At 37.0% G+C, this 19,638-nt stretch overlaps 1 protein-coding gene across 1 annotated transcript in view; it reads right to left on the bottom strand.

Annotated features, from left to right (window-relative positions):
* LOC148883036 (exostosin-1b) overlaps nt 1–19,638 on the bottom strand; it is an 86,871-nt gene that overhangs the window by 4,560 nt on the left and 62,673 nt on the right. The window contains exons 4-8 of the mRNA XM_088986872.1: nt 19,458–19,577; nt 15,459–15,591; nt 14,282–14,400; nt 11,029–11,124; nt 7,381–7,470 (exon numbers count right to left, since the gene is read on the bottom strand). Coding sequence (XP_088842998.1) covers nt 7,381–7,470; nt 11,029–11,124; nt 14,282–14,400; nt 15,459–15,591; nt 19,458–19,577 — 558 coding nt within the window. The remainder of the gene's footprint in view (nt 1–7,380; nt 7,471–11,028; nt 11,125–14,281; nt 14,401–15,458; nt 15,592–19,457; nt 19,578–19,638) is intronic.

Genomic DNA, 19,638 nt, shown 5'->3' with positions numbered 1-19,638 from the left:
TTTCATCTAAAAACGCCTTACTATACATGGTCGTTTTTTTCAGCTAAAAATGCCTTACTATACATGGTCGTTTTTTTCATCTAAAAACGCCTTACTATACATGGTCGTTTTTTTCCGCTAAAAACGCCTTACTATACATGGTCCTTTTTTTCGGGGCGAAAAAACGCCTTACTATACATGGTTGTTTTTTTCGGCTAAAAACGCCTTACTATACATGGTCGTTTTTTTCCGCTAAAAATGCCTTACTATACATGGTCGTTTTTTTCAGCTAAAAATGCCTTACTATACATGGTCGTTTTTTTTTGGCCTAAAAATGCCTTACTATACATGGTCGTTTTTTTCGGCTAAAAACGCCTTACTATACATGGTCGTTTTTTTCAGCTAAAAACGCCTTACTATACATGGTCGTTTTTTTGGGGCTAAAAACGCCTTACTATACATGGTCGTTTTTTTCAGCTAAAAATGCCTTACTATACATGGTCGTTTTTTTGGCCTAAAAATGCCTTACTATACATGGTCGTTTTTTTGGACAAAAATGCCTTACTATACATGGTCGTTTTTTTCAGCTAAAAATGCCTTACTATACATGGTCGTTTTTTTTTGGCCTAAAAATGCCTTACTATACATGGTCGTTTTTTTCGGCTAAAAACGCCTTACTATACATGGTCGTTTTTTTCAGCTAAAAACGCCTTACTATACATGGTCGTTTTTTTGGGGCTAAAAACGCCTTACTATACATGGTCGTTTTTTTCAGCTAAAAATGCCTTACTATACATGGTCGTTTTTTGGGCTAAAAACGCCTCACTTTTTTTTAAAGTGCCAATCACCGCTGACTGGGTCACACTAAAGAATGTATACCATGATGGGCAAATGGTAATTGCTGTGGTTTACCGCCACAGAGGTGCCAGGTTCGAGTCCAGCTTCTACCTTTATTTGGGCTAAAAACGCCTTACTATACATGGTCGTTTTTTTCAGCTAAAAATGCCTTACTATACATGGTCCTTTTTTTCGGGGCGAAAAAACGCCTTACTATACATGGTCGTTTTTTTGGGGCTAAAAACGCCTTACTATACATGGTCGTTTTTTTCGGCTAAAAACGCCTTACTATACATGGTCGTTTTTTTGGGGCTAAAAACGCCTTACTATACATGGTCGTTTTTTTCAGCTAAAAACGCCTTACTATACATGGTCGTTTTTTTCGGCTAAAAACGCCTTACTATACATGGTCGTTTTTTTGGGGCTAAAAACGCCTTACTATACATGGTCGTTTTTTTCAGCTAAAAACGCCTTACTATACATGGTTGTTTTTTTCGGCTAAAAACGCCTTACTATACATGGTCGTTTTTTTCGGCTAAAAACGCCTTACTATACATGGTCGTTTTTTTGGGGCTAAAAACGCCTTACTATACATGGTCGTTTTTTTCAGCTAAAAATGCCTTACTATACATGGTCGTTTTTTTCGGCTAAAAACGCCTTACTATATATGGTCGTTTTTTTGGGGCTAAAAACGCCTTACTATACATGGTCGTTTTTTTGGGCTAAAAACGCCTTACTATACATGGTCATTTTTTTGGCCTAAAAATGCCTTACTATACATGGTCGTTTTTTTCGGCTAAAAATGCCTTACTATACATGGTCGTTTTTTTCGGCTAAAAACGCCTTACTATACATGGTCCTTTTTTTGGGGCAAAAAAACGCCTTACTATACATGGTCGTTTTTTTCAGCTAAAAATGCCTTACTATACATGGTCGTTTTTTTGGCCTAAAAATGCCTTACTATACATGGTCGTTTTTTTCAGCTAAAAATGCCTTACTATACATGGTCGTTTTTTTCAGCTAAAAATGCCTTACTATACATGGTCGGTTTTTTTTGGGCTAAAAATGCCTTACTATACATGGTCGTTTTTTTGGCCTAAAAATGCCTTACTATACATGGTCGTTTTTTTCAGCTAAAAATGCCTTACTATACATGGTCGTTTTTTTTTGGCCTAAAAATGCCTTACTATACATGGTCGTTTTTTTTTGGCCTAAAAATGCCTTACTATACATGGTCGTTTTTTTGGCCTAAAAATGCCTTACTATACATGGTCGTTTTTTTTTGGCCTAAAAATGCCTTACTATACATGGTCGTTTTTTTTTGGCCTAAAAATGCCTTACTATACATGGTCGTTTTTTTCAGCTAAAAATGCCTTACTATACATGGTCGTTTTTTTCCGCTAAAAACGCCTTACTATACATGGTCCTTTTTTTCGGGGCGAAAAAACGCCTTACTATACATGGTTGTTTTTTTCGGCTAAAAACGCCTTACTATACATGGTCGTTTTTTTGGGGCAAAAAAACGCCTTACTATACATGGTCGTTTTTTTGGGCTAAAAACGCCTTACTATACATGGTCGTTTTTTTTGGGCTAAAAACGCCTTACTATACATGGTCGTTTTTTTCAGCTAAAAATGCCTTACTATACATGGTCATTTTTTTCGGCTAAAAACGCCTTACTATACATGGTCCTTTTTTTGGGGCAAAAAAACGCCTTACTATACATGGTCGTTTTTTTCATCTAAAAACGCCTTACTATACATGGTCGTTTTTTTTGGCCTAAAAATGCCTTACTATACATGGTTGTTTTTTTCCGCTAAAAACGCCTTACTATACATGGTCGTTTTTTTCGGCTAAAAACGCCTTACTATACATGGTCCTTTTTTTGGGGCAAAAAAACGCCTTACTATACATGGTCGTTTTTTTCATCTAAAAACGCCTTACTATACATGGTCGTTTTTTTAAAAATGCCTTACTATACTAAAAACGCCTTACTATACATGGTCCTTTTTTTCGGGGCTAAAAACGCCTTACTATACATGGTCCTTTTTTTCGGCTAAAAACGCCTTACTATACATGGTTGTTTTTTTCGGCTAAAAACGCCTTACTATACATGGTCGTTTTTTTGGGGCAAAAAAACGCCTTACTATACATGGTCGTTTTTTTGGGCTAAAAACGCCTTACTATACATGGTCGTTTTTTTCATCTAAAAACGCCTTACTATACATGGTCGTTTTTTCCGTTAAAAACGCCTTACTATACATGGTTGTTTTTTTGGCCTAAAAACGCCTTACTATACATGGTCGTTTTTTTCAGCTAAAAATGCCTTACTATACATGGTCGTTTTTTTGGGGCAAAAAAACGCCTTACTATACATGGTCGTTTTTTTCCGCTAAAAATGCCTTACTATACATGGTCGTTTTTTTGGGGCTAAAAACGCCTTACTATACATGGTCGTTTTTTTCATCTAAAAACGCCTTACTATACATGGTCGTTTTTTTTGGCCTAAAAATGCCTTACTATACATGGTCGTTTTTTTCGGCTAAAAACGCCTTACTATACATGGTCCTTTTTTTGGGGCAAAAAAACGCCTTACTATACATGGTCGTTTTTTTGGGCTAAAAACGCCTTACTATACATGGTCGTTTTTTTGGGCTAAAAACGCCTTACTATACATGGTCGTTTTTTTCATCTAAAAACGCCTTACTATACATGGTCGTTTTTTCCGTTAAAAACGCCTTACTATACATGGTTGTTTTTTTGGCCTAAAAATGCCTTACTATACATGGTCGTTTTTTTCAGCTAAAAATGCCTTACTATACATGGTCGTTTTTTTTTGGCCTAAAAATGCCTTACTATACATGGTCGTTTTTTTCGGCTAAAAACGCCTTACTATACATGGTCGTTTTTTTCAGCTAAAAACGCCTTACTATACATGGTCGTTTTTTTGGGGCTAAAAACGCCTTACTATACATGGTCGTTTTTTTCAGCTAAAAATGCCTTACTATACATGGTCGTTTTTTTGCCTAAAAATGCCTTACTATACATGGTCGTTTTTTTGGACAAAAATGCCTTACTATACATGGTCGTTTTTTTCAGCTAAAAATGCCTTACTATACATGGTCGTTTTTTTTGGCCTAAAAATGCCTTACTATACATGGTCGTTTTTTTCGGCTAAAAACGCCTTACTATACATGGTCGTTTTTTTCAGCTAAAAACGCCTTACTATACATGGTCGTTTTTTTGGGGCTAAAAACGCCTTACTATACATGGTCGTTTTTTTCAGCTAAAAATGCCTTACTATACATGGTCGTTTTTTTCGGCTAAAAACGCCTTACTATACATGGTCGTTTTTTCAGTTAAAAACGCCTTACTATACATGGTCGTTTTTTTACAGCTAAAAACGCCTTACTATACATGGTCGTTTTTTTGGGCTAAAAACGCCTTACTATACATGGTCGTTTTTTTCAGCTAAAAATGCCTTACTATACATGGTCGTTTTTTTGGGCTAAAAAAAAACGCCTTACTATACATGGTCGTTTTTTTTGGGCTAAAAACGCCTTACTATACATGGTCGTTTTTTTCAGCTAAAAATGCCTTACTATACATGGTCGTTTTTTTCGGCTAAAAACGCCTTACTATACATGGTCCTTTTTTTCGGGCCTTACTATACATGGTTGTTTTTTTCGGCTAAAAACGCCTTACTATACATGGTCGTTTTTTTCGGGGCTAAAAACGCCTTACTATACATGGTCTAAAAACGCCTTACTATACATGGTCGTTTTTTTCAGCTAAAAAACTATACATGCCTTACTATACATGGTCGTTTTTTTGGGGCTAAAAATGCCTTACTATACATGGTCGTTTTTTTTAAAAACGCCTTACTATACATGGTCCTAAAAATGCCTTACTATACATGGTCGTTTTTTTCCGCTAAAAACGCCTTACTATACATGGTCGTTTTTTTCGGCTAAAAACGCCTTACTATACATGGTCCTTTTTTTGGGGCAAAAAATGGTCGTTTTTTTCAGCTAAAAATGCCTTACTATACATGGTCGTTTTTTTTAAAAATGCCTTACTAGCTAAAAACGCCTTACTATACATGGTCGTTTTTTTCAGCTAAAAATGCCTTACTATACATGGTCGTTTTTTTTGGCCTAAAAATGCCTTACTATACATGGTCGTTTTTTTGGCCTAAAAATGCCTTACTATACATGGTCGTTTTTTTCGGCTAAAAATGCCTTACTATACATGGTCGTTTTTTTTTGGCAAAAAAACGCCTTACTATACATGGTCGTTTTTTTTTGGCTAAAAACGCCTTACTATACATGGGCGTTTTTTTGGCATCTAAAAACGCCTTACTATACATGGTCGTTTTTTTTTGCTAAAAATGCCTTACTATACATGGTCGTTTTTTTCATCTAAAAACGCCTTACTATACATGGTCGTTTTTTTCCGCTAAAAACGCCTTACTATACATGGTCGTTTTTTTGGCCTAAAAATGCCTTACTATACATGGTCGTTTTTTTCAGCTAAAAATGCCTTACTATACATGGTCGTTTTTTTCAGCTAAAAATGCCTTACTATACATGGTCATTTTTTTCGGCTAAAAACGCCTTACTATACATGGTCCTTTTTTTGGGGCAAAAAAACGCCTTACCATACATGGTCGTTTTTTTCATCTAAAAACGCCTTACTATACATGGTCGTTTTTTTTGGCCTAAAAAAGCCTTACTATACATGGTTGTTTTTTTCCGCTAAAAACGCCTTACTATACATGGTCGTTTTTTTCGGCTAAAAACGCCTTACTATACATGGTCCTTTTTTTGGGGCAAAAAAACGCCTTACTATACATGGTCGTTTTTTTCATCTAAAAACGCCTTACTACATGGTCGTTTTTTTTGGCCTAAAAATGCCTTACTATACATAGTTGTTTTTTTTCCGCTAAAAACGCCTTACTATACATGGTCGTTTTTTTCGGCTAAAAACGCCTTACTATACATGGTCCTTTTTTGGGGGGCTAAAAACGCCTTACTATACATGGTCGTTTTTTTGGCCTAAAAATGCCTTACTATACATGGTCGTTTTTTTCGGCTAAAAACGCCTTACTATACATGGTCGTTTTTTCCGTTAAAAACGCCTTACTATACATGGTCGTTTTTTTCAGCTAAAAACGCCTTACTATACATGGTCGTTTTTTTTGGCCTAAAAATGCCTTACTATACATGGTTGTTTTTTTTCCGCTAAAAACGCCTTACTATACATGGTCGTTTTTTTCGGCTAAAAACGCCTTACTATACATGGTCCTTTTTTGGGGGGCTAAAAACGCCTTACTATACATGGTCGTTTTTTTGGCCTAAAAATGCCTTACTATACATGGTCGTTTTTTTCGGCTAAAAACGCCTTACTATACATGGTCGTTTTTTCAGTTAAAAACGCCTTACTATACATGGTCGTTTTTTTCAGCTAAAAACGCCTTACTATACATGGTCGTTTTTTTCAGCTAAAAACGCCTTACTATACATGGTCGTTTTTTTCAGCTAAAAATGCCTTACTATACATGGTCGTTTTTTTGGGCTAAAAACGCCTTACTATACATGGTCGTTTTTTTTGGGCTAAAAACGCCTTACTATACATGGTCGTTTTTTTCAGCTAAAAATGCCTTACTATACATGGTCATTTTTTTCGGCTAAAAACGCCTTACTATACATGGTCCTTTTTTTGGGGCAAAAAAACGCCTTACCATACATGGTCGTTTTTTTGGCCTAAAAATGCCTTACTATACATGGTCGTTTTTTTTGGCCTAAAAATGCCTTACTATACATGGTTGTTTTTTTCCGCTAAAAACGCCTTACTATACATGGTCGTTTTTTTCGGCTAAAAACGCCTTACTATACATGGTCCTTTTTTTGGGGCAAAAAAACGCCTTACTATACATGGTCTTTTTTTTCAGCTAAAAACGCCTTACTATACATGGTCGTTTTTTTCAGCTAAAAATGCCTTACTATACATGGTCGTTTTTTTTTTGGCCTAAAAATGCCTTACTATACATGGTCGTTTTTTTGGCCTAAAAATGCCTTACTATACATGGTCGTTTTTTTCGGCTAAAAACGCCTTACTATACATGGTCCTTTTTTTGGGGCAAAAAAACGCCTTACTATACATGGTCGTTTTTTTCATCTAAAAACGCCTTACTATACATGGGCGTTTTTTTCATCTAAAAACGCCTTACTATACATGGTCTTTTTTTTCAGCTAAAAATGCCTTACTATACATGGTCGTTTTTTTCATCTAAAAACGCCTTACTATACATGGTCGTTTTTTTCAGCTAAAAACGCCTTACTATACATGGTCATTTTTTTGGGCTAAAAACGCCTTACTATACATGGTCGTTTTTTCCGTTAAAAACGCCTTACTATACATGGTCGTTTTTTTCAGCTAAAAACGCCTTACTATACATGGTCGTTTTTTTGGGGCTAAAAACGCCTTACTATACATGCAAAACTGACTATGCAAAAGGAGAACAAGACACACATGAAATCATTTTGAACTAGTTCAACACACCTCTGTGGTGGACAACACCGTGTCTTCATCCAAGCTGAGGACGGCATCGCTCACGATGGCCTCATACGGGAGGAAGCGGCTGCTCATCACCTGCAGGGCGAGATATGTATGGAATAAAGTGAAGGCGGCCAAGGTGGTCAAGGAGACACGAGAAGCGTTTCTCCTCCCACTCGCCTCTAATGAGGCCTTCGCTTTGGTGTCATCATCACCCTCCGCAATCTCCCGCCGGCAAGATAAGCGAAGAAAAAAAAAACAAAAACAAAGCTGTCAACCCCCTCCCCCCCTCTCCAAGATGGCCACCTCACCAGATGAAGTTGCGAGTCGAACAGGGAGGAGTGAGTGTGCGAAGGAACAAAGGAAAAAAAAGGGGGGGAGAGAATGAAAGGCGAGTGTTTCAAGAGCCCAGGTGGTTTGTAACATTAGATGTGCGACATCCTAGCCCGGGGGCTTCCCGGGTGCTCTCCTGGAATGTCAACTCTTACAGAAGGAATCCGAGCCTCCGAGCGCTTCCACTCCTTCTCCAAAGGACGGCAGGAGGAGGCCGAGATGGGGGGGGGAGCAGTGATGTGTATCGGCCATATGAAGGCCTTTCGGGGACAGCGGTCGCCGCGGCGGTTGGCTTATGATACCGGGTTACGGGCTGTCGTTATTGGTGCATGAAAGGCTCATGAGGCAACTGGCCATTAAGTGGACTTGCGGCCATGGAGAAGAAACATATTGGTTGCATTGTTAAAAAAAAAACACATTAACGTGACAATTTTTGTTTGGAGGGGGAGGCCCCCCGAGAAGGGAACGATTGTTACTGACATAAATACGAGGCCAAAGGCCATATAGCTTTTTGTAACAGCTGGGAACAGTCATTTGGAGAATCTATCTATCTATCTATCTATCTATCTATCTATCTATCTATCTATCTATCTATCTATCTATCTATCTATCTATCTATCTATCTATCTATCTATCTATCCATGTATGTATGTATTTTTTTGTGTATTTATTAATTTATTTATGCATGTATTTATTTATGCATTAATTAATTAATCTATTTATTTATCTATTTATTTATCCATTTATTTCTTTATTTATTGATCTATTTATGTATTTATCTGTGTATTTATTTATTTATTTATTTATTTATTTATTTATCTATGCATGTATTTATTTGTGTATTTATTTATTTATTTATTTATGCATTTATTTATGCATTAATTAATAAATCTATTTATTTATCTATTTATTTATCCAAGTATCTATCCATTTATTTATTTATTTATTTATCTATTTATGTATTTATCTGTGTATTTATTTATTTATCTATGCATGTATTTATTTGTGTATTTATTTATTTATGCATTTATTTATGCATTAATTAATTTATCTTTTATTTATACATGTATCTATCCATTTATTTATTTATTGATCTATTTATCTGTGTATTTATTTATTTATTCATTCATTTATTTAGTCATCTATTTATTTATCCATGTATCTACCCACATATCTATCCACGTATCTATTCATTTATCTATTTATGTATTTATTTATTTATTCATTCATTTCTTTATTTATTTATAGATCTATTTATATATTTATCTGTGTATTTATTTATTCATTTATTTATTCATTCATTTATTTAGTCATCTATTTATTTATCCATGTATCTACCCACATATCTATCCACGTATCTATTCATTTATCTATCTATTTATTTATTTATTTATTTATTTATTTATTTATTCGTTTCTTTATTTATTTATAGATCTATTTATATATTTATCTGTGTATTTATTTATTTATTCATTCATTTATTTAGTCATCTATTTATTTATCCATGTATCTACCCACATATCTATCCATGTATCTATTCATTTATCTATTTATTTATTTATTTATTTATTCGTTTCTTTATTTATTTATAGATCTATTTATATATTTATCTGTGTATTTATTTATTTATTCATTCATTTATTTAGTCATCTATTTATTTATCCATGTATCTACCCACATATCTATCCACGTATCTATCCATTTATTTATTTATTTATTTTTATGTATGTATTTATTAATTTTGCTATAATAAGGTTGCGGGACTTTCTCAATCTCCCCAGTTTCGAGCTCATTTTGTGGCAGTTTTGGGACATTTTAAGTCATTTTTATTGGCGTTTTGCATTTGACTACAAATATCAGCCTGCATGTTTTGGGTATTTTGAGATGCTATAAAACGTTTTTCTGATGTCAGTTAGCAAACAAAAAAAAACAGTATCGGTTGTCCTTTAAATGATCCAACATGTGGATCCCGAGCTTTGGACCTGTCATGCCATGAAGAGTCCGGCGTACTTGGCCCACCTAAAGCGATCCAAGCAAGAATAAATTGTTTCGGGAAGAGAGTTGGAAGATTTAGAGCGAGGGTTACGCGAGGGGAAATATGTTGTCTCTCTCCCTTCTGTGGTGAACCGACACATTTCGGAACCCACAGAGTAAACCCAACCAGCTGCAACCACAGCAAAACACACACATATACACATACTCTGTATACAATTCTGTCCCCTCGCTTGCTGTGTGTGGGCCGAAAAGCAACACGCACTTTCCCAGGTTGAGTGACAGACTTGGATGACGCCAATCGGGAGACACGGGGGGGTGTGGGGGGTAAACCATAAAGTCGGTCAACCGCCAGATGATTGATGCGGATGTGACAACCACCTCCTCTGACATGAGATTGGATTAGTGCAAAGTGTTGTATAGGGCGACACTATATTTTCCTCACAAAAAGATATACAGTGATACCTCGGTTTTCGACCATAATCCGTTTCAGAAACGTGTTCGAAAACAGAATTGTTTAAAAACCGAAACAGCACTTTCCATTAAAATCAATGTAAAAAATCTTAATCCGTTCAAAGTCTACAAAACAACTTTTTAACTATTTCATCGCATAAACCGGATAAAAACGTAATAATAGAGCAGGTCATGTGTAAAATTCTATAAAAACAAACTTATTTTCACCAATTTTTAACATCAACATTAACATCTGTACATAAAAATCTCTCTATCTTTCTGCCACGGGGCGTGTTGGCACCTATCCCAACTGTCTTTGGGCAAACACAGGGCACACTAACTTTTCAAACCATCCTCTGCTTGCTTTAAAATCATACTATTCAGGAGATCTTAACCAAATATGTCAGCATTTTCGCAAAAATATAACAACAATATTAATGCGTCAGTCACAATGAGGAAGACGTGACATCTAAGGAAGTGACGTATAAGTGTCAAGTGATGCATTCAGTCTGTTTGAGAACCAAATTTCGGTGGTCTACCGTGGCATAAAAAATATGACGTTTGGTTAAAAACCGAACGGGATGAGAACCAAGACGTTCGAAAACCGAGGTTTGACTGTATTTATCTCTTCCCAACATGATGCGTGCAATATTATTTTGCTGCCGTCTGCTTTACCCAATGCAGAGACGCAATATTGCAAGACACGACTATAGGTACCGTATTTTCTGGAATATAAGGCGCATCTTCAATGAATGACATATTTTATTTCCATACATAAGGCGCACTGCATTATAAGCTTTTGAAATTTTTTTTAGCTGCGCCTTATAGTGCAGAAAAATACGGTAATTTCCTCCGGAAACTGCAAGGAGGGCTCACCTTGCTCTCCCCTTCGATGACGATGACGGGTACGGAAGTGGCGGGCCAGCGGTGCTTGGCTGGGAGGGGCTTGTCACAGTTCCACAGCACGATAATCTGGAGGAAAGAAATCACATCGCATGCACTTAACCCTTTATTGCACCCTGATGATAGATAGATAACACGATAAGCCATCCATCCATCTGCTGTAGTAACCGCTGTCCCTTAAAGGGTTAAAAAGAGCGCTAAGTGGTGTTTAAAATAAAATACAAAAATAAGACAAAATAAAGGCAAGTATGACATTTTCCTGCCCTGCAGAAGCCGAATTATTTGGTTCTGGTAAAGAGCCAGAAGGGACGCCAAAAGTGATTCAAAAATAAATAAATAAATAAATAAATAAATAAATAAAAGAAATGAATATATATGTATATTTTGAAAAAAAAAAAAATATATATATATATATATATATATAAACAACAAACATATAAACAAATAAATAAATAACTAACTATGACTAAAATGTCCCTGAGAGTTTTGAAAGGTGCTTATTAATGTAATATAATTTCTATATAAACAAAATATATCAATATTGTTTTAAACAAAACCAAAACATTTTTAAGCATTTTTAAAAATATAGATAATATATACATATTTTTTTTATATATATATTTTTTGTTATATTTCAACATTTTATATATATAAATGGAATGTATTTTATATATATAACAAAAAATATATATATCTTTTTTCAACAAAACAAAAATATTGGATACTTTTTATGTATTTTATATAAATAAACAAAATATATGTATATTTTTTAAACGAACCCCTCAAAAAATTATGCATTTTTAAAGAAAAAAAAATGTGTCTTTAAAAATGCATCAAAAATATTTGTATGCATTTTTAAAGAGAAAAAAATAATTCTTTTTTCCTTTAAAAATGCATACAAAATATATGTTTTCTCTAAAAAATACACATATTATTTTGTTTAAAAAAATTATTATCACTGTCACTGTCAGTGTTAATTATTATTAAAAATAACACACACAATAAAAAAAAAAATGTGTGTACTACTGCCCAGATTGCCCACGTTGCTGTAAACAAACATGCATTCTTGATGAGGCCGAGCCCAAACCCGATCTCACAAGATAAGCGTTATCAAATATCTTCTTGCACGCAAACACATAAATCCCATCTTGCAGGTTTCTATTTCGGTTCTATTAGGAGGACAGATGGCATCTCTCGCCAGCTCATAGGCTCTCTCTCACGGTGCTGATGGTGTGATTGTGGATGCAAGACTCAGGATGTGTGTGTGTGTACAGCAATGACTGCAGGGAACAAAAAAAAGTGTTGGTGAATTGGTCTTCTCAAACACAGCAGGAGGTTCACCATGTCAAAAACTGCCGGAGCGTGTTCAAAAGATTTTTTTTTTCCCCTTCCGCCCGCCCCCGCGTCAAATTTAGATTACTTTTTTTACCCTTTCGTGTTCTTCTCAGTCTCTCCCGACCATTCACTTATTTATATCCTCATAACTCGGTGGGCCGTGTACCTGGCTCACCATTCCTTCCGCTGCGATGCGGATGTCAGTCAGATTTTTGTCCCGTTAAGCAAAACAGACATTTTCTCCTTGAGGCCACGTGTGAAATCAAAAAGTGAGGATGCTTCGACACTTCTTGAAATTGAACAAAAAGAAAAGAGTCATTGGAGAAATTGGTCTCAGTGGTTCTCGTTCGTTCGTCAATGCGTTTGATCTAAAGTCAACAATTGTGATTTGAAATTTGGACTGCAACGGAGCTTTCATTACATCTTGGTTGGATTATAATAAAGAACTTTAGTTTGGAGTCAGCGTGTCCTCCACCAAACGTTTCCAGTTGTTCCAAAATGCTGCTTCTCACCCATTAAACGGAGAGTGCACATCACTATAAGTCCGGACTGCCTTCATTAGCTTCCTGTAGATTTGATCACTTTTCACAAAATAAAATCATCCATTTAGACAGTAGCTGCCGTTCAGTCAATTTTTTAACAACAACTGCGCGCTTTTATTTTCTCGATGACATTGCCAATTGCGAGAGTGGCTGCCTCTCCGGCAGCTCCTGTATTTTGTTTTTCTACTTCTTTCTTTCCTTTCATAACTTTGCTGCTGTGAAATGTAAATTTCTCCATTGCGAGACTAATAAAGGCAAATCCAAAATCAAAATTATTATTGTAGTCGACGTGCACATTCCACCATGACCTCTTTGATCCTCTCCTCTATCATCTAGAACTGCTTCATGTCACAAAGAGGGTACAGCAAGTGCTGAAGAATGAATGACTCTGTATCTTTGTGTTGTCATATTATTTGTTATTTCGTTTTTGTTTTTTTGTTTTTACTTCAAGATGGCGCCGCGAGAGTGGCTCCCTTTCCGGCAGCTCCTGTATTTTGTTTTTCTACTTCTTTCTTTCCTTTCATAACTTTGCTGCTGTGAAATGTAAATTTCCCCACTGCAAGACGAATAAAAGTACATCCAATCCAATTATTATTATTATTATTGCAATTTTCTAACATTTATTATTATTATTATTATTTATTTTTATTATTTATTTTTTACTTTTTAATTTTTACTTTTCATTTATTATTTTGTATTTTGTGTTTTAAATTTTAAATTTTTAATTTTTAATTCATACGTTTTTATTTATAATTTATAATATATAATTTTTACTTTGTACTTTTTAATTTTTACTTTGTACTTTTTACTTTTTAATTTTTAATTTTTAATTTATAATTCATACGTTTTTATTTATAATTTATAATATATAATTTTTACTTTGTACTTTTTAATTTTTACTTTTTACTTTTTAATTTTTAATTTATAATTCATACGTTTTTATTTATAATTTATAATATATAATTTTTACTTTTTACTTTTTAATTTTTAATTTTTAATTGTTTTCAATCCCATTGAAAACACCACATGAATTAGCCTGTAGCTACACACAAACTCAAACCCTCCCAGACACAAAGTCACTTTTTTGGAGAGACTTGCACAAAAAAAAAAAAAAAAAAAAAAAAAAAAAAAAAAAAAAAAAAAAAAAAAAAAAAAAAAAAAAAAAAAAAAATCGCACAGCCATCGGGGGAGCAAATTCCATTTCATTGCCCACGCTGGTAAGGCGTGAACTCAGGAATCAATACATGAAGGGAGCTTGGCTGCCATGGAGACAAATAGCGGCGTTCAAGTTCAATCCATCAGTGTTAAATCCATCACAAAACACACACACAAGTCATGAGAGGTTTCACCTGTGCACAATACTGCGACTTGGCCACCGCCACCAGCAGCTTGAGGATGGGTTGCGACTGGGACACCAGATTGGAGACGGCGTGGATGACGGCCGTGAACTTCGGGTGCGGTTTAATACCTGAAACATAGCAGCACAAGCGTCTTGAAGAATTCATTCACAAGTTTTAGCAAATGAGCCACATTTCAAAGCAAGTCTTCATATTATTGTTTTTTCCCTGAAGGGACTGACAAACGCACATGAGTCATCTGAAGGGGATTGAGTGGAAAAACAGTCATCGGCGCTTCGGTCCGAAGCACAAAAAACTGGAGCGGGATGACAGAAGCGCTGGCTGGCCTCATTCTTGGATGCCGTACTTGGCGTTTAGCGCTTCATTTTTCGGGCTTTTATCCCATCCAGCACATTACGGAATCAACACAATCTTGCCAGCCCAGTGATGACTGCATCATCGCCAGTCGCTTTGATTCAGTTCGATCGGGCTTTTTAACTCCTTGATTGATTTGCCTTTATTAGTCTCGCAGTGGAGAAATTGACATTTCAAAGTTATGAAAGTAGAAAAACAAAATACAGGAGTTGCTGTAAAGGCAGCCACTCTCACGGCGCCGTCTTGAAGTCAAAAGAACAAAAAAAAAAAAAAAACCAAATAAATAATATGACAACACAAAGACATTCATACTTAAGCACTTTCTGTACCCTCTTTGTTACATGAAGCGCTTCTAAATGAAAGAGGATCAAAGCGTCTTTTCTACCAGTGGATCAAGGACATCATAATGGAATGTGCACATCCACTACAACACAGGTGTCAAAGTCAAGGCTCGCGGGCCATATCCGGCCTGCCACATCATTTTTTTCGGCCCGCGAAAGCAAATCAAACTTGTTAAATTCCATGACGATTGCTAAAATCTGAGCAAAAATGTCATATTTTTGGATGTCAACCACAATGAAAGTCATTATTCTTGACTTCAGATTTGAAAACGAGTTATTCGTTAATTTGCCGTGTGTTCTATATGTAATCTTTGAAGGGATTGAAACATTGTAATGGGTTCCCCAAATTCATAACGGCCCTCAAGAGGAAACCATAACTACAATGTGGCCCACGGCAAAAAATGACTTTGACACCCGTGGACTACAAGCTAAATGTTGAAAGCAAACACGCAGCTGTAGTACATCTTACTGACCAAAGGTGTCGTAGAAGAAGGGGAAGTCTCCGAGGTAGCTCGAGTACTGCGGCAGAGCAAAGAGCCCCCCGGGGTGACTGTTCCACATCACGGTGCTCCTGGAACTGTGCTCCAAAACACGATCCTGGATGATCTGAATGTGGAAACGAGACGAGAGTGGGGGAAACATCAATATGACATACGAAGCTCATCTTTTATTTACGGCGTCAGGTGAATATATTAGCATCGTTGGAGAGCATAACGGATAGAGAGAGGTTGGCTAAAAAGATAGAAAATATGTGTTGAGATCAATATAATTTGAAGGCTTGTTGGACTTTAGGGGGTTTTGCACAAAATGCAATACAAACATAGTACGTCAATGGATATACAGACGCTCTCCTACTTATGAACATTTGAGTTACGAACAATGGTACATACGAACGTTTTTGTAGTAACATGTAGTATTCTCTCCAGTTGTACATATCTTTATAGAGCATATAGTTTATGAAATGTTTATTTTTCCAGTACAAACCAATACAGCTTACTTATACAAGTCTTAAACAAACATTCCATACAAAATACAGTGACACCTTGGCTTACGAACTTAATTGGTTTCCAGACAGTGTGTAAGGTGAAAAGTGTGTATCCCAAAAAATAATTTCCCATAGGAAACCATTAAAACGAGAATAATCCGTTCCCAGGTCCCCATAAAACATAATTTTCTTCTTTCTATAATTCTTAAAACGACACAAAATATACCTTATTTTATGTATAATAAGGGGTTTGTAAACCGAGGTATCACTGTATAGCACTGAACCAACTTACGAATGAATTCACCTTATGAACGACTGTTCGGAATGTATTTTGTTCGTAAGTCATTTTTAGTGAGCGGAGTTTTTTTTTTTTTTGTGGAAAAACAAAATGCACACATTGATTTTTGGCACTCAATGTTGGTTTGCTGTTTGGTAGTTTTGTGGCATCCTTGAATCGCCATTTTTCATGTCTGGGAGCCCTTTTGCACTGGGTAATATATATATATATATATGCACCTATTCTATTCTATTCCAGGATCCACAGAAAATTGAGTTTTAGGCCGACATAAACATTCAATAGAGCATTGAAAAAAAAATAGTTAATTCCTCAATTATATGGGTCTGGAGTTATATGAGTATGAAATGAGGGCAGCTGTAAAAACACAATGCAATACATACAGGTTTATATATCGCTTTAACAACAGCTGAAGCTGGAACAAAGCGCTAGCATGGAAAAAAGGGAGTAGTGTGGAAAGGGAAAAAAAAACATTGCCAGAGGCCCCGCCCAGCGCTTTATCAGCACCCAAGCATGGAAAAACCAAAACCCGAACGGCGCTCTATGTCATATTTTCAATTCCCGAATAAATGTGTGAATGAGTTAAACAGTGTGCAATCAGATTTTTGTTCTTGCATCAACTCTGGACGATGTCAACATTTTGTTTTTTTTTTTACTAACAGTGTGCCATTACATTTTTTTTTTCTAGCATCAATGCCACTCTCTTTTTTATTATTATTATTTCTTTTGCCGACGCCCAAAATCGCACTCGCCTACATCGGTCCAGGAGCTTTCATCCAGCCAAAGAGTTCCGGTAACAAAGTCATCACTTGCAGCCAAACAGGAAGGAAGTTAGTCGGGGGGGCCTCAATCCTTTCTGAGCCCAAATGGAGCAGTCACTCAAAGAATTCAGACAGCAAAATGGCCACTATTCTCACAACAGAGATATTGCTACCTTGCCCTTGAGCCAAGCTAAATTGCTTCAGTAAAACCGGCGCAGGTTTAGAGGGCGTGTTTTATGACCGCTATTGAATCGAGGAGGTGATGGCTGCTAGCTTGGTAAGTCGGAGGAGAAAACAGTGATTTGTAGCCACGGCTGAGCAGCTGATAGCTATTTGGAATGTTAAAAAAAAAAAAAAAGTTATTATTATCACTCCAGGGGGGCCCCCTGCTGTGATAATATTGACAAAAGCAACATAAAGATTCTTCAGTGAAGGCAGGAAGGTGCTGGGATTTTTCTTTTTCTTTTTAAACATCCACGGGGCTTGGTTTCATTTGCTTTGGCCGGAAAGATTAACACGTTCACCGTTGACTTATCTCTCCAAACACTAGCCGACACGTTAAAAAGCCACAGGATTTTTTTTTTCTCTACCTTACGACGGGTAATTTGGCTCGCCTGACTGCCGTCAGCAGGAATCTCCGCGGTGACGTGACTGATGAGTCAATCTCACCTCCGAAACGGCCACAATCAACCAATTAGAGCATGACAGATAAATCCCGGTGAATCCACAGCGAGTTGGGTTTTCATAGGCGGACGTGGCGACTCACACTCAGCTGTATTGACCTTTGAGATCGCTAGCAAGACGTGCGATCGGTTTGCTAGCTTGCGGGAAACACCGCGTGATTGGTGGAGCATGACGGAAAAAGTGACCATGTGGATATTTGACATGAAGCGCAAAAACATGGTGCGATTGTCAAGGGAGGAAAAACAAAGAGAGTACACCAACCAATGAGCTTTTGTTGTGTCCATAATTTGTAAAATCACTTGAAATGACTTCTACTGATCGTATTTTACAAAGATTCCACAGCATATAGCCAAATTTTACGTTTTAAGACTCGCGCTGAATATTCAGGAAGTCTTGTTTTTGAGTTGGTGACGAGTCCGTACGTGACGTCACTAAAGGAACGCCCCCCTGACCGAATAAAAAAAGACGCATTGTAGCGGTCCTTCCATCACGTCAATGTATTTTGCTGTACTTGTTTGGTCTGGGGACCTCGTGTTGCACCCAAAAGCTGCCAGAAGAGGGCGTCCAAGCTCCATATAAGGAATTTATCAGCCCGTGGAAACGGAGGTGGCCACAGGAGGTCGCCATTTTGTGCCTCATATTCGGTGAGACATTTCCCCTCAATGTTGTCTCATAATGGCACGGAATAAATTCTTTAATCAATTGCAAACATGTATGCTTTCCTCTTCAGAACTATTTCAATCATATTCATAACTGGATGTGTAACAAGAAAGCATATTTTCCGAATCTGAAGCCATTGTTTTGATTCTCCAGCAATGCAAGACGTCTTGGCGTGACGTCACGAACTGGGGGCGGGACTTTCTGAAAATGCCAATTCGCAGCTCAATTTTTTTGCAGATTTTCAACACTAAGTCATTTTTATTGGTGTTTTGCATTTGACTAAAAATATCAGCCTGCGTGTTTTGGGTATTTTAGATGCTAAATGTTTTTTTTCTGATGTCAGTTAGGAAACAAATCAAAGGTGTCGGTTGTCCTTGTGTGTGCCGGGAGATTTGGATCCTGTGCGCTTTGGTCGGAGAGGTGGATGGGATGACTTAAGCACGTGACTCGTTATCCTCGGGTGCCGCCGCCGATAACGTCATTTCCATATGTCGGCGCTTCTCTTGCGCTGCTCAACCTCGCTTGCCTCGTCTCGTGCTTTTTTACGGGCCAGTCAGTCAGGATTAAGGTCGAGTTGCATGCCTCCCCCCCCCCCCACACACACACACACATACATACGCTGAGTCACCTTGCTCTTTAGTGCAGAGTGACAGCATAGCAAGGCTGTGGCTTGGTGGTGCGTTACGTGGATCTGAGGATGACAAACCTTGACATATGGAGATGTGCTTTTTACTCCACGTACGTGTGCGTGACAATCACAAGCTGGCCGTGAAGCAAATCACAATATACCTGCGATGCAGATGCAATCAAATGGCAACTCCGCGCAGCGGCCGTGACAGGTAAATAAACAAATTTGATGCCGACGTTACGGTCGCATATTTCATATTTGAATATCATATAAGGTGAGTGTAAGAAAAATGTCAACTGCGCATTGTCACGAAAAAAAAAAAAGATGGCAGTTCAAATGTACGCCAGCATATAGTTGTGATCTGATTGTACGTTGTCTACTTTTGCAATTCGGCGTCACCGAGAGGCTGATGGATGATGCGGAGCGGGGAAGCCGAGGGTACGCGCGTTGGCGCCTTACCTCCAGCGTGGTCAGCACGATTTTTTCCACCGAAGAGAAGTAAGCCTCCCACAGGAACTGCGTCTGCTGTCTGAGCGACAGGATCTTATCTTGGTGGATGGAACGCACCGTGGTAGGAATCTGTGAGAGACGGACAGCAGCAAAAACATTGATTTTTTTATGTATTTATTCATTTATGCGG

The sequence above is a fragment of the Hippocampus bargibanti genome, linkage group LG20, assembly GCF_051943395.1.
Source record: "Hippocampus bargibanti isolate YZ-2025 linkage group LG20, ASM5194339v1, whole genome shotgun sequence".
Lineage (NCBI taxonomy): Eukaryota > Metazoa > Chordata > Actinopteri > Syngnathiformes > Syngnathidae > Hippocampus > Hippocampus bargibanti.
This window is presented reverse-complemented; position numbering and strand designations above follow the sequence as displayed.